A 15,933-nucleotide genomic window follows, 5' to 3' on the forward strand; every position below is an offset into this window, starting at 1 on the left:
AGGGTGGGTGATGGGTATTGAGTAGGGCACCTTTTGGGATGAGCACTGGGTGTTGTATGGAAACCAATTTGACAATAAATTTCATATATAAATAAAAAAAAATTAAATGGCTATAATCTTTAAGGGCAGAAAGTTTACATCATTCCCTTTTTCTTTGAATTCTTCTCTCCATTCACATCCCCACAGGATTTTATCCTAATGTCATAAAATTTTTGTTTTAAGTATTTTATGACTATTGATCATGACAATATTTCTTCAGAACAAAAATATAAATTAAATTTTAATGTTTTATTTCCTTCAGCCAGAAGGTAATAAATGTTAAAACATTTCTTTTTTTTTTAAGTTTTTTTTTTTTTGAAAGAGATCGCAAGCGGGAGAGGGGCAGAGAGAGAGAGAGAGGGAGACAGAGAATCCCAAGTGGGCTCTGTGTTATCAACGCAGAGCCCAATGCGGGGCTCAAACTCACAAACTGTGAGATCATGACCTGAGCTGAAACCAAGAGTTGGATGCTTAACTGACTGAGCCACCCAGGCACCCCTAAAACATTTCTTTTGAGTTTAGTTATGATTCAATGATTAGCAGTCCAAAACAGCTCAAGGAACACAAATACAATACAAATTTTGGTAGATAACTTTAAGACATAAACATACATTTTTATTGGAAATGCATTTCTTCAATATGTGGTTAGGGTTTTTCATCCAACTAGTTATTATATCCATAGAATATTACATAATATTTAGGAACAAAATTCAGCTTCAACTATGTTTTTATATTTTTATGACAGTAAGTGCTAAGAAACCTTTTCATATCAATAAGTATATGTGAATGGACAGTTTTATTATGCCATTGTCATTCAATTTTCTTGAACTCTCAGTTACATGCCAAAAGATCATATAATCCTTTTTTGAAAAATAATATTTTAACAATCATCTGACAACTTGATTAGGTTCCCCTTATATTTTACATAAAGCAAAGATCTGTAAACTGTATTACTTAGAAAAGGATTTGTTACTCAAGATTACCGCCATTCAGTTTCTCCATTTCTGGGAAGTAATACTGTGGTAAGAAGCCTCTACAATGGCCCTCCACTGATCCCCACTTCCTGGAATTTGACCCCTTATACAATCTGTTCTCCTTGAGCATGGGCTAGACGTAGGGACTCAATTCTAACAAACAGAATATGACAAAAGTGATGTCACTTCAGAGGTTAGGTTACATGAAGATCTTGGCTTTTCTCATTGACTCCCTCTGAGTGAAGCCTGCTGCCATGTTATGAGCTTTCTTTTGTTTTTTTAATTGTTTTAATGTTTATTTATTCTTGAGACAGAGAGAGAGAAAGAAAGAGAGAGTGTGCGCGGGCGCGCGCCTGAGCGGGGAGGGGCAGAGAGGGAGACACAGAATCCAAAGGAGGCTCCAGGCTCCCAGCTGTCAGCACAGAGCCCGACGTGGGGCTTGAACTCACAAGCCGTGAGATCATGACCTGAGCCGAAGTCGGATGCTTAACCGACTGAGCCACCCAGGCACCCCAGTGTTATGAGCTGTCTTTTTTTTTTTTTAACACTTTTTAAATGTTTTTATTTATTTTTGAGACAGAGAGAGACTGAATGTGAGAAGGGAGGAACAGAAAGAGAGGGAGACACAGAATCTGAAGCAGGCTCCAGGCTCTGGGCTGACGAGCTATCACCCCAGAGACTGGTGCAGGGCTCGAACTCACAGACTGTGAGATCATGACCTGAGCTGAAGTCGACTGCTTAACCGACTAAGCCACCCAGGTGCCCCACCCAATGTTATGAGCTGTCTTAAAGAGAAGCCCGTATGGCAAGGAGCTGAGAAAGGTCTTCAGCCAATAGCTAGCAAGGGACTAAGATCCTCAGTCCAACAGTGATAAATTTCATTTCATTGAAATTAATACAGTTTGCTCTATGAAAACACCAATAAGAAAGCACTATGAAAAGATGCAGACTGGGAGAAAACATTTGCAAGTCACATTCCTGACAAAGAGCTTGTATCCAAGAATACAGGCATACCTCATTTTATTGTGCTTCGAAGATACTGCTTTTTACAAATGTAAGGTTTATGGCAACCCTGCATCGAGCAAGTCCATCGGCGCCACTTTTCCAACAGCATTTGCTCACTTTTTGTCTCTGTCTCACATTTTGGTAATTCTCGCAATATTTCAAACATAGTCATTGTTATTATATTTGTTATGGTGATCTGTGATCAGTGATCTCATTTTTTTTGAGAGAGAGAGAGAACACACATAAGCGGGGGAGGGGCAGATAGAGAGAGAGAGAGGGAGAGAGAGAGAATCCCAAGCAGTCTCCATGATAACAGGGTGAAGATCAGAACTGCGAGATCAGACCTCAGCCAAAACCAAGAGTCGGAGGCTCAACTGACTGAGCCACCCCGGTACCCCAATGGTTACCATTTTTTAGCAATAAAGTACTTTCTAACTAAATTATGTACATTGTTTTTTGAACATAATACTATTGCACACTTAAAAGATGACAGTATAGGGGTGCCTGGGTGGCTCAGTCGATTAAGCATACAACTTCAGCTCAGGTCGTGATCTCGTGGTTTGTGGGTTCAACCCCCGCACCGGGCTCTGTGCTGACAGCTTAGAGCCTGGAGCCTGCTTCGGATTCTGTGTCTCCCTCTCTCTCTGCCTCTCCCCCGCCCATGCTTTGTCTCTCTCTCAAAAATAAATAAACACTAAAAAAATTTTTTTAAGGTGACAGTATAGTGTAAACATAACTTTTATATGCACTACCAATCCAAAAAATTCATTTGACTCACTTTAGTCCAGTGTTAGCTTTATTGTGATGGTCTGGGACCAAAACCACAACGTCTCCAAGGGATGCCTATGTATAAAAAAAAAATATCAAAATTCACCTGTAAGAAAAAAATGCAATACAAATGGACAAATGGTCTGCACAGACGTTTCACCACAGACGGTATATAAATATCAAATAAGCATATGAAAAGATGCTCGACATCATTCACTATTTGGGAAGTGAGTCTTAAAACCATAATGGGATCCAACTATTTATCTGTTAGAATGGAGCAACTTTCAAAACCTGACACGTGGTTTGTCAGGATGAGCACAGGGTGACATTTGGAAGTGTTGAATCACTATATTGTACACCTGAAACTAATATAACACTGTATGTTCATGAGCTGGAGTTAAAACAGAAACTTGATAAAGAGAATAAACACCTGACAAGTGCTAAGGAAGTCACGGAGCAAGTGGTGGGAGTGAAAAGTGGCACAGCCACTCAGGAAGACAGTTTGGCAGTTGATTATAAAGTTAAATGCACACTTGGGGCGCCTGGGTGGCTCAGTCGGTTGAGCGTCCGACTTCGGCTCAAGTCATGATCTCACGGTTCATGATTTTGAGCCCCACGTTGGGCTCTGTGCTGACAGCTCAGACAGAGCCTGGAGCCTGCTTCAGATTCTGTGTCTCTCTCTCTGCCTCTCCCCTGCTCGTGCGCTGTCTCTCTCTGTCTCAAAAATAAATAAAAACATTTAAAAAACCAAAAGAAAATAAATTTAAATGCACGCTTACCACGTGACTCGGCAATACTACCCTAGCTTGTCAAGCTAGAGAGGTTAAACTTATATTCAGCAATAACCTGTGCGTGAATGTTCCAAGCAGCTTTATTCATAATTGCTAACACTGAAAACAACCAAATGTTCTTCAAGAAGCAAATGAAGAAACCGTGGTACATCTATATAATGGAAAACCACTCAGCACTAAAATGGAACACAGATGAAGCTCAAAGCCAGTCTCAAAAGATTATCTACCGTATGATTGCATCTATCTGGTATTTTGGGGGTTTTTTTAAGTTTTTTTTTTTTTTTTAAGAGAGAGAGAGAGCAGGGGAGGGGCAGAGAGAGAGGGAGAGAAAGAATCCCAAGCAGGCTCCATGGTGTCAGCACAGAGCCTGATGCAGGGCTTGATCCCACGAACCGAACTGTGAGATCATGACCTGAGCTGAAATCAAGAGTTGGATGCTCAAGACTTAGCCACCCAGGTGCTCCTAAAGTTTATTTTGAGAGAGAGAGAGAGGGAGGGAGGAAGGGAGGGAGAGAGAGAGACAGAGAGACAGAGAGAGAGAGAGAGAATGAGCAGGGCAGGGACAGATAAGGAGAAAAAGAATCCCAAGCAGGCTCTGCACTGTCAGCATGGAGCCCAATGCAGGGCACAAACTCACGAACTGTGAGATCATGACCTGAGCTGAAACCAAGAGTCGGTTGCTCAACCAACTGAGCCACAGGCGCCCTCCCGCTGTTGGATATTTAGCCTGTTGCCAGTTAGTTTGCTAAGATAAGCTACAGCGCTACAGGGAACGACCCGGCGCATACATCTTTTTGCAAGTATAATGATAAGTTAAATCTCTAAAAGTAGGATTACCAGGTCCTAGGGTATGTGTAATTTGAGTTTTTATACCTACTGACAGATTGCCCTCTATCGAAGCAAGCAGAACTTTTAGAATGAGTCATGTGTGCATTCTGCAGTGCCCCATCCCAAACTCTTGAATTCTCTCTTTCATAGGATCATGCCGATATTGAGTGGAAATTTGCAAGGACAAAGCTCTGGATGAGTTACTTTGATGAAGGTGGCACCTTGCCACCTCCTTTCAATATCATCCCCAGTCCCAAGTCATTTCTCTACCTTGGTAACTGGTTCAACAACACCTTCTGCCCCAAAAGAGACCCTGATGGGAGACGGAGGAGGCACAACTTGAGAAGCTTCACAGTAAGGCTTTTAAAAATTATGTTTTGGTTTTTTTAAAACAGAACTGTTTTCTATCTCCCCCCACCCCCAACACCCTTGGTGACAGTCCGTATATTAAACATCAAAAAATCACTTCAACCCCCCGATGTTTGGGGGCTTGTCAGGCAGGAGCTCCTCCGTTATTCTCTAGCCCTAATATTTAGAAATATATTCGAGTGGATGGGTTGCTGGGAGACCACTGATCTAAGCTCTCTGTCCATTTTCAATCACAGGAACGCCATGCTGACAGCCTGATACAGAATCAACATTACCAGGTAAAGCTCGTCCCAGGGACTAAGCACAATAGTTCTTGGTCAGTTGTGTGACCTTGGACAAGTCACTTAACCTCAGCGAGCCTCAGTTTCTGCATCTGTGAAATGGGGGGGGGGGGACATTTAAGTCACAGTATTGTCGCGAGAATTGAGTGGTGAGCATGTATGTACGATGAAGTGTGCATGTGCACGCGTGCCTGTGTGTACGTGTGGCCTGCCTGGCACAATGCCTGCCACGTCTCATCACCACTACTAATACAAAGCGGAGCACATCCCCAGGAGGCTAAGTGAAAAGGGGCCATCCCTGTGAAGGACAGGTGATATTTAAGAAAAATATCTGGGCTGGGGCGGCTGGCCGGCTCAGTCTGTAGAGCACATGACTCTTAATCTCAGGGTGGTGAGTTCGAGCCCCACGTTGGGCGTGGAGCCTACTAAATAACTAAATGAATATCTGGATTATGTAATTAGTGGACATTGAGATCAGTAGACTTTGTGACACCGAAGAATGACTTTCTCAATTTTCTAAAAGGAAGAACACTCATCTTACTGGGAGGGTTAAAGTTTCATCCAGCTTGAAGGAGGAAGGGTATTGACCATGTCCCTTCAAGGATTATTCCATTCTCATCATTGTATAGATGGGAATCTGTGTTTGCTTTGTGTGTGGGCAGAAATTTTTCCCTTTGGGTAAAGCTGCTCTTATGAGCCCACTCTGCCACCAAATTTGGACACTTGCAGAAAATGACTGGATCCTGGGAGAATGTGCTATTGCAAAGACAGTCTAAGCATATTTTATTTCTTGGATGTGTTTCTTATTTTACTGAGAGCCTGAGAAGAAAACTGAATGCTTCTTTATGTGTGTTTTTTTGTTGTTGTTGTTGTTGTTGTTGTTGTTGTTAATTTCCAGGAAGTTATCAGGAATTTAGTCAAAAGATACGTGGCCGCTATGATAAGAAATTCCAAAACGAACGAGGGACTGACAGAAGAAAATTTTAAGGTGATTTAATCACAAAGTGGTTGAATTTCTCATTTCACATTTCTTAAGCATCTTTTGATCTTCGCCAAGTTTGAGGTTTCTGGTGATAATTTCAACCTCCTATAACCCACCAACACCAGCTAGAATTTTTACTTTCTCTCCGAGTGGTCTGTCCCCCAGAAAGGGGAGAGATTTCGCCAATGTCTCTTGCCACAATCAGCTTTATGAACGAAAGACATTTGCCTTATTCTTTTAATATTCTGGGTGTCTCACGGTATGGGAATTGAAATTGAATGATATGGCAAGGACGTATCGTGAGGGGCAAGATAGCAAAAGGACATATAAAGGCCTTCTTTAAAGATACAAGATGAAGACCAACCAATCCATTATTAAATCTTCCTTTTCATTTTTCTAATGCTTATGTATCTTAGAGAGAGAGAGAGAGAGAGAGCGCAAGCAGTGGAGGAGCAGAGAGAGACAGACTCTGAAGCCGGCTCCAGGCTCCGAGCTGTCAGCACAGAGCCTGACACAGGACTCGAACCCGCGAACCGCGAGATCATGACCTGAGCCGAAGTCGGACGCTTAACCATCTGAGCCACCCAGGCACCCCTTCCATCTAAGATTTAACAAACCCTATCATTACACATTAAAACTCTCCTAATACTGGCATGAGCCCAAAGCAGTGGTTCTCAGTCAGAGGCAATTTTGTTCTTTAGGGCACATTTGGCGATGTCTGGAGGCAATTTTGGTGGTCACACCAGACGTGTGTGCCAGTGGCATCTAGTGGGTGGAGACCGAGATTGCTACTAAACATCCTACAACGCCCAGGACAGCCCCCCACGACCCAGACTCTCAACATGGCAAGTGACTGAAGACCCCTACCTTAGAACACAGGTATATTTTCTAAGGAACATAAACAGGCCGTTATCCTAACCCACAGATGGAAGTCATCTCGTGAGGGCCTGCTACGTGCCAAGCACTCCCCTGGGTGCTGGGGTACAGTGATGAGCAAGACCTAAGCAGCCCCCACTCTTGTGGTGTGTCACGCACTAATGATCGAAGGTGACACATGACTGGATCTTCTGACAGGATCGACACAGGGCGCTGTGGAGACAGGAGAGACACTCAAGTGGGATTTGGGATGTCAGAGCAGCTTTTCAGAAGAAGCCGTGTTTAAGCTGAGGAGCCAGATAAAGGGGAGTTGCGGAGGAGAGTGTCCTAGGCAGACAGACCAGCACAGGCAAAGGCCCAGAGGCAAGAGACGGTATGTCTACGCAGGTGGACAGCAGGAGAGCGAAATGTTCCCACTTAAGCTTTGAGAAGGTGGTCTTTAAAGGAAAACTCTAGGGGCGCCTGCGTGGCTCAGTTGGTTAAGCGTCCGATTTCGGCTCAGGTCATGATCTCACGGTTCTGGGTTCGAGACCCGCATCAGGCTGCTCATTGTCAGCACGGAGCCCGGGGCCTGCTTGGGACCCTCTATCCCCCTGTCCACGCTGCCCCTCCTGCGCTTGCGTGCGCTCTCTCAAAAATAAACAAACACTAAAGGAGCAATCTAGCATCTAGGCAGTCAAAGATAGAAGAATTTCCTGGGGACCTGTGTAGACAGGGACCCCTGTCCTCAAACAGCAGTCTCTAACCTGACATGTTCTACCTCCCTAGTTTTATTCCATGGGGTCCTAAAAGCTTTTCCCTCTGCCGCAGTCTTTGTATATGCAGATACGCCTATGAGAGCTAGTGCCCTAATCGAATACCTTAATCACTAGTTAACGTTGTAATAGGGACAGGTCTGCTGCTGTCCTGTTGATAAGGACCATCTGAAATCACCGTTACTAATTGCACGATGTTGCCAATGGCCACCCCTGCCCACAGAATTATTAATATATTTTTCTTGTACTGGAATAATGTGAGATTTTGCCGGTAGTTTGGGTACTTTGTGATTTGCCATTAGGCAAAGCCTGGAACGTTCCGAAGGACACCCAGTGAGCCTATCTTGAACAGAAGGCCACGCTTAACATAACGTATCTTCTCTCTTGCCCCAGGAATTAAAGCAGGACATCTCCAGCTTTCGATATGAAGTACTCGACCTCTTAGGAAATAGGAAACACTCAAGGAGAAGCTTTTCCGCGAGCAGCACCGAACTGTCCCAGAGGGATGATACCAATGATGGCAGTGGTGGGGCTCGGGCCAAATCCAAGAGTGTCTCTTTCAATTTAGGCTGCAAGAAAAAGGCCTGCCACGGGCCACCTCTCATCAGAACCATGCCAAGAGCCGGCGGTGCCCAAGGGAAGTCAAAAGCCGAGTCATCAAGCAAACGCTCCTTCATGGGTCCTTCTCTCAAGAAACTCGGTCTCCTATTCTCCAAGTTTAACGGTCATATGTCTGAACCCAGTTCAGAGCCAATGTGCACCATTTCGGATGGCATCGCTCAGCAGCACTATATGTGGCAGGACATCAGGTATTCTCAGATGGAGACCGGGAAAGCAGAGGCCTGCTCTCAAAGTGAAATTAACCTCAGTGAGGTAGAATTAGGGGAAGCCCGGGGCGCTGCTCAGAGCCGTGAATGCCCTCTAGCCTGTTCCAGCTCTCTCCACTGTGCATCCAGCATCTGTTCCTCGAATTCTAAACTTTTAGACTCCTCAGAGGACGTCTTTGAAACTTGGGGAGAGGCTTGCGACCTGCTCATGCACAAATGGGGTGACGGACAGGAAGAACAAGTTACAACTCGGCTCTAAGTCAGACCCCTACCACCTGTTCTGGAACTCAAGAGAAACTTTGTAATTTCCTTGCTCTCAAAGGTGACACGGCGGACGACTCCCTCATTGCCCTGAGCCACCCCAGCCCCACCCCTCCCCCACCCCTCCCCCACCGCCCCCCCAGAAAGGGGAGTGAAACTCCTATTATTTTCACTGTCTTTTATAGCCACATTTTCCATGTTCCGTTCTTGTGATTATGATTCTCGTTACTGCTATTATTTGCCTTTTTATACCTATTAACACTAAGTCCATTTCACAACCGACTGAAGGGGTGTTTGCCCCTGGTCAGCAGAGGTGCAGTGGGTGCTTAACCCCTTGGCTTTGCTTTTCTTACCCTTGCTTCCTTGAAGCTCCAGGTGCCACTTTGCTACTGTTGCTGCCGCTCAGATTCCTGACCTTCCTCAGGGTCTCACCGCATTTCCCCACGAGACTGAGGGAGGTGCTCAGCAGTCCCCACCAGCTATCAAATAAGGCAAAGCAACCTGCCTGTCTCCGTCGCCCATCAGTGCTCCACGCTGCCCATTCTGGTCCAATGAACAGCATCAAAGGGAGACTGAACAGACTCCAAAGAATTGTCAGCTTGTGGTTTCTAGGTATAACTGGCCTTCTTGTTGTTTTTGTTTTTAAACACGACAACTTCTGTGCTCGCTTCGGCTGCACACACACTTAAACACGACAACTTCTCCTGATCGTGGGGGCGGTTGGCTTCTTTGGTTTCTTAAAGATGTGCTAGTTGCCCTAATATTTACCACGTAGTATGTGTCGTATCTAATAAGTTAGTGAATTCCTTTCTTGTGTTTGTGTGTTTCCGTTCCTTACGGCATTTTAAAATGCGACAGTATCGAGATTAGTATTTAGGATGTGTCCCGTTTTTAAAAAACTTCTGCACTCTAACCAGTAGTCACTACATCTCAGAGGTTGGCAAGAAAAATAATTAGCTGGTACATTCATAGGGTCCTATCTACTGTGGATAGTTTTAATCATCATTGCTATCGAAAGCATTTCTAAGGTAAAAGTCTGGGTTTGAAAATGTTTTTTAATCAGAAAGATAACCTCTTGTTAAGGTGTTGAAATCTGAAAAGAGCATCTTCGTGAAAAAAACAATGTTGGGTCTAGATAACCTGATTCAGGTTGCAGTTTGAATATTCATGGGGGACAGTGAAATTGCATGTGTAAACTTATGTTAGACATATAACGTGACCTTAGTGAATTCATGGAACTATAAACGTGATCCGACTTCTACTGTCTTCACAGAAAGCAGCATTTATACATACAAATTATTTGCCACAGCTTGAGAGTACCTCATCAGATTCCAAAGGTTAAAAATGAAGGTTAAAAAATGAAGTCCATAATACATATGGTTATCATGTTGATCCAATAACCCCTGAGAGATAATCTGCTGACCAACAGTGGGTTTGGGGGGGGGTTTATTTTTTTTTTCTACCAACATTAGCACAAAGTTATCCCCAACTTACACTCTAACATATGATCCAAACAGCCCTAGGTCTGGGTACTAGAGAGTAAATTAACAGTGCGCAGCTCAGAAAACTCAGAAGGTTAGGATGTTCTGTTCCTGTAAATTGCAACAGTAACAGAAATCCATCTAAAACCATGTGTGTACTTTCTGGTAAAAGTAAGTATGATGAAGCATTTTCAAATAATGCCTATATGCCTCCAAGAGAGCTTGTGACAGTGTAGTTTCTGTTATTTGAACAGATTCCCATTTCCAGCCCTAGCTTTGGTGACTGATGGTCAAAATATTTCACATGAACATGAGGTTCACATGAACAAGAAATGAGGAGGGGGAGAACAGGAGGAAGTGTTGAAGAATAAAGCTCAGATCCAAGGAAAAACCATCAAGAGAACGAGACGCATCAAGACCCACATGGCAACAGACTGTCCCCAAGTAATTCTCTGATCATATCTCAAGTGATTGTTTACTCAAATTCAGCTTCTCTCCTGCTTCACCAAGTGGGACTATCATAAATGGCCTTAACGTCAATAACAGGCTATTTTCCAGAAGGAAAGTTCCTAAATTTACAGATTCGACTTTTGCAATTGTCAGATTCACTTTCAATAATAAATAGAACCTGGGCTACATCCCTAATTCATATTAATGGCACCCAAACCCAATACATGGCCCTACTTCATCAAAAGAAAAAGGTATCGGGGCGCCTGGGTGGCGCAGTCGGTTGGGCGTCCGACTTCGGCCAGGTCACGATCTCGCGGTCCGGGAGTTCGAGCCCTGCGTCGGGCTCTGGGCCGACGGCTCGGAGCCCGGAGCCTGTTTCCGATTCTGTGTCTCCCTCTCTCTCTCTGCCCCTCCCCCGTTCATGCTCTGTCTCTGTCCCCAAAATAAATAAACGTTGAAAAAAAAAAAAAAAGGAAAAGGTATCTCTTTCTCACAAATGCACGTACTTATGATAACCTAGGTATAATTGTTCTGGCAGTTACTCTATTGATTTGTCAGAAAACGAGGGTAGCCACACAGCCATGCTCCAAAACAGTCTTTTCTCGGTTAGGTTCTAAAGAGAGAGTATGTATAAATTATAGCAGCCAATCTGTACTACTAAGAGAAACTAGTGTCATATTTCATGGGCAGTACATTTCTTTCCAGATCTCCTCAGGGTTATCGTCTTTATGACTTGGCTTACAACTTCACTAGCTACCTTGAGCCCTGGTTATGATGGACATTTTTATTAACTGTAACTCAGAAAAATAGGAACTCTTAACACAGAAAAGAAGGAAAAGAGATTTGTGTTCACCTCTGGACCTCTGTAGACGCTCTGGACCGGCTACTATCAACAAAGGCATTTCAAATACAGTGCTTAAATATGCCATCTGACCCTAGAGAAGGTCTAAGCTGATGTGAGAGTAAATTTATAAACAAAGAAAATTAGAGCTAAGAAAAAACCTCAGAGAGAACCTACTCTATTGCAACCTCTTGTTTTACAAATAGAAAAAAAAAAAAGGTCCAGAGAAGAATAATGACTTGTTCAGGGTCACAGAGCCAATCAATAAACCCAAGCCTTCTAAATCACAGAAACAAGACATTTGTTATTAAGCATATATATTATATATCATACATACGAGATGTGAAAATGGAATAGCTGCTATATGTACGTTTTTGTCCATTTGCCTACAAACTTCAGAGTGACATATTTTTTAAAGTTTATTTATTTATTTTGAGAGAGAGAGACAGAGAGGGTGAGTGTGTGTGTGGGGTGGGGGGCAGAGAGGGACGAGGAGAGAGAATCTCAAGCAGGCTCCACATCACCAGTGCAGAGCCTGATGCGGGGCTCGATCCCATGAACTGTGAGATCATGATGTGAGCCAAAAAAAAAGTTGGGCACTTAACCCACTGAGCCACCTCGGCGCCCCGAGGCTGACATATTTTAAATGTAAAGCTAAAAATGTGCCCCAAAGTCAAATATAGTAATACATGGTATGAGTCATTTACTACTTGTCTAAATACCTAATACCATGGTTCATCTCCATTATAGTTGGCCTTCTTCTCACTTCTAGACACCTGTACTTATTTGGTTGATTCCATCATAATTACATCAGAGTGTCCCCGATCATTAGCAAGGGTAAAAATCTTGCAATGAAAATGACCATTGTTGAAGTATCTCTACCACGCCTAACTTTAAGTCCAGGGGAGTACAAATTCAGAGGAAAGACTTTAGCTTTAAGTCTAGGGGAGTACAGAGGAAAGACTTCAAATTCAATTTTCACTCTTCTCTGGCCTAATTTAGGCTATTTAAGCTAAGTCCAAAACATCTAAACATCTGTCTGCAATTTGATTAAAGAACTTAAAGAAAAAAACCTAGGGCCTCTACCTTTTGTGAATGACTTCAATAATAATCAAATACTTTTTCAGTAAGAACTTCACAGTTCTTAGGGCAGTGCAAACCTCTCCTGTAAATTTCATTGAATTTCAGTGAAAGACATGAGTTGACACCTTAGCCAGAAAATAGCAGTGGCCATTTGATATTCCTATGGCCTTGTGAGTGAGACTCAAGTGGTATTTTGACTGAACAGTTTAGGTGGCTCAGACCTTGCTTTATTAAATCATCAGGTAAAAAGTACCTGAAGTTATTAGGCAGACATTCTTCCCTGTTTAAAAGTACATAAGAAAAACTGACCATATTATTTTGGTAATCAAGTTTTCAAAACTGCTAACAAACAGATTGTTTGTATAGACATAGCCAATGGAAATTGATGGGATCGTTCAGATCCTTTAAACAGTTTCTTCACATCTACTTGTCAGCTCCCTCTAACTCCTGTGACTTTGCCTCAAATCTATGGGCATTTTAGAATGTTTCTCTGGCTTACTTTATCTAGATAATTGTTCCATATATCCACTTTGCTGGTGTATAACTAACCACTGGAACAGAGTACCACAGTTCAATGCGATCACACTTTACTACAGAGAAGTGCTATTTCTACTGTATCTCCAAATCACATTTTATCCAACAGAAGTGGGTTTTGGCTTGCATTGCTTTTAGGCAGAGGTTTGTAATAGCGAGAACCTTATTTGTGTTATACACACGCACACGCATACACACGCGCATGCACACAATGAAACTTAATAGCATTTGATTGTTCTGTCCTTAGCCCTTCCTCTTTTTGGGTAATTATTCGATCATTTTTAAGGAAGGAGGAGAAGTAACTTCAATGGAAAGAAACTTCCTGAGATATGGTGAGGAATTTCTCAAATAAGTTGCCACGACAGTATCTCCTGTAGCACAATTGTTAATACTGAAAGCCCTCAGAATTTCAGGTTTCTGGTTTGAAGAAAAATAAAGCATTTAGGTTCGAAAAGAACATACCTGTAAAAATAAAAATACACATTTTTAGTGAATTAAACCTGCATACTTTGGATTTATTGCATACTTGAGCTATTACTATTCATATGCTAGTATGTGGTTTTAGGATTTCCATCTGTAGGCTACATGGTGGTCCAGAGAAGAAGATACTGGTAGGTGGTTTTGAGAGCTTTACTCTTAGAAAATGAAACAAAGGAATTAGTTGCTTGGAATGACACAGGCTGCAGGCTAGGGTGCTCTGGCATTTTTAAGCTCAGTATTTGTTTTAGCCCTACTCTTGAGTGCACTTGTACCTGATACTTGTTTATTTGGTCTGAGTTGTAGTCATTCATTTTTTTAAAGATCTACCATCAATGTTTGTGGTACTTGAGACTCATGTACATATTAAGGATTATAATGTTTTAATATAAAATTAAGTGGAATGCCCTTATGCCAGAAGCTGGCTTTGTCCTCTGGTGTGAAAAGCTGTGAAAGCTTTGTAGAAACTTCCGGTTACTACACAAATAAAAGGCAAGTTGTGTAGGAACGGGAAGAGCCCACCGCCTTTGACCGCTGTAATCAATCAACTTTCCTCAGTCCATAACTGTAACACACACTACCCTCATTCTGGACCCTCAAAAAGAAAAGCCTTTTTCAGAACTCTCCAAATGACTCGATAGAACCAAAAAGACCAAATGAAGAAGTAGCTAAGAATGGCCTTCAGTGTAAAGGTCATTTTCACCAATTTGCAGTATATTTTGCCCTCTGACGTCATCTATGAGCGGGTTTCAGGGAATCTAACATCCCAGGAGCTGCACCTCAGCACACGCACACACACGTAGCAAGGCCATACCCTTGGTGGCACTTGAACGAGTAGGTGGCAGTGTACCTTTTATTTTAGCCTAGGGTGGCCAACCACAGTTGAGCTGGGCTTGGCCACTTTATGCCTTTCCCGCAAAGCACTCATTCCCCAAAATACTCATTGCCACCAACTGCCTTCCAATTTAGAAACCTTCTTGACAGTTCTCCGGTCTTACACAACCCTTAAAACTGAGCCTTGGAAGACAAGACAAACAAGAGGCTTTGAGGTACTTAGATGGTGAGGGTGTAGTAAGAGACAGATGCAAAAGCTTGTAAAGAATGAGTATGGACAAACACTTTTGAACATAGGGGGCGAAACCACCAAATTGTCAAACTCTTTAGATGACCAAACTGAGATGGGGTTCCCCAATAATTAAAAAAAAAAAAATGTAGTTCCTGAAATAAAACACTAACATCACCATTTTTTCACTCAAAAAAGTCTAGAAGTGCCACAGTGTATGCAAACTAGCTCTGAACAAACTGTAATCCTTTTGCACAGTTCGGGTCAAATTCCGTTTGAGTTTCAGATCACAGCAATTTCTCACCTTGTGATCACTGTGTTGATAAGCTCAACAGAGTGAGACTCAAAGGCTACATTTTAAATTGTGCACTATCACTGATTGACTTTTATAAATATGCCCTTATGATCAGTTACCAGCCTTGATCTCTCCAAATTTTATCTAAGGAAGAAAATGACTTTGTTCAAACTCTACATCAAAGAGAAAGAAGAGGTCAAGTTGGGGGAGGGGAGTATAGAAGAAAGCTAGATTCTATACCTGGTATCGTGTTTTAGCCTCAAAAATGTGGAATAAACGTATCAACTGAGATTATAAAAGGAGACTGATCATTTTCACACGCATGCTGGAACATATGTGCCCAAATGAATGCGGTTCTTCAAACTAATCACCTTAAGCCACACCCATGTGTGAAGGCTGCCGTTACTCAAACCATCGTGGACTTCTGCTTTTGGGAAGCCTTTAAAAATCCGTAATATTCTCAATGGTAGAAATATCCTCAATGGTAGAAAACTATGATCCTGTAAGACAAAATTTTTAGAAAGCAACAGTCAAAAGTAATTTTTAGGTCCATATTTGGTCAAAAATTGGCGTGATCCAGCAGAGTTCTAATTTTTCTGGTTCAAGCGCTAATACATAATAAGCACTTCATTAGGTACAAGTATAAAATGAGACAGTTTCTTGTGTGATTTGTAAAGCGACCTGACACTCTTTGGAAACCAGTTAATTTTTTTTCTTACCAACTTTATTATAGAGTAATAACTGGTGTACACTTGCCTGCATCCTTACTTTAATGTGTGCAATTCAGTGAGTTTTCACAGTTGTATCTATCCCTGGAGCCATCACCAACATTAAGATGCAAAACTTTCTGGGGCACCCGGGCGGCTCAGTCGGTTAAGTGTCTGACTCGTAATTTTGGCTCAGGCCATGATCTCACAGTTCATGGGGTTGAGCCCCACATTGGGCTCTGCGCT

General features: G+C 42.5%; 1 protein-coding gene and 1 long non-coding RNA gene across 2 annotated transcripts in view; one reads left to right on the forward strand and one right to left on the reverse strand.

The window, feature by feature from the left end:
* The window catches only part of TRPC5 (transient receptor potential cation channel subfamily C member 5), a 276,342-nt gene extending 265,702 nt beyond the window's left edge, over nucleotides 1-10,640 (forward strand). The window contains exons 9-12 of the mRNA XM_040468429.1: nucleotides 4,556-4,759; nucleotides 5,011-5,052; nucleotides 5,954-6,043; nucleotides 8,062-10,640. Of these exons, the coding sequence (XP_040324363.1) occupies nucleotides 4,556-4,759; nucleotides 5,011-5,052; nucleotides 5,954-6,043; nucleotides 8,062-8,754 (1,029 nt within the window). The 3' untranslated portion in view covers nucleotides 8,755-10,640. The remainder of the gene's footprint in view (nucleotides 1-4,555; nucleotides 4,760-5,010; nucleotides 5,053-5,953; nucleotides 6,044-8,061) is intronic.
* Nucleotides 10,641-13,392: 2,752 nt separating this feature from the next.
* On the reverse strand, nucleotides 13,393-15,474 carry LOC121025712 (uncharacterized). Its single transcript, XR_005788133.1, has 2 exons — nucleotides 15,221-15,474; nucleotides 13,393-13,607 (listed from the first exon to the last, which is right to left on the reverse strand). It is a non-coding gene; the product is annotated as an uncharacterized LOC121025712 (long non-coding RNA).
* Nucleotides 15,475-15,933: the final 459 nt, after the last annotated feature.

Source organism: Herpailurus yagouaroundi, unplaced genomic scaffold, assembly GCF_014898765.1.
Source record: "Herpailurus yagouaroundi ecotype Mexico unplaced genomic scaffold, PumYag 67700, whole genome shotgun sequence".
Lineage (NCBI taxonomy): Eukaryota > Metazoa > Chordata > Mammalia > Carnivora > Felidae > Herpailurus > Herpailurus yagouaroundi.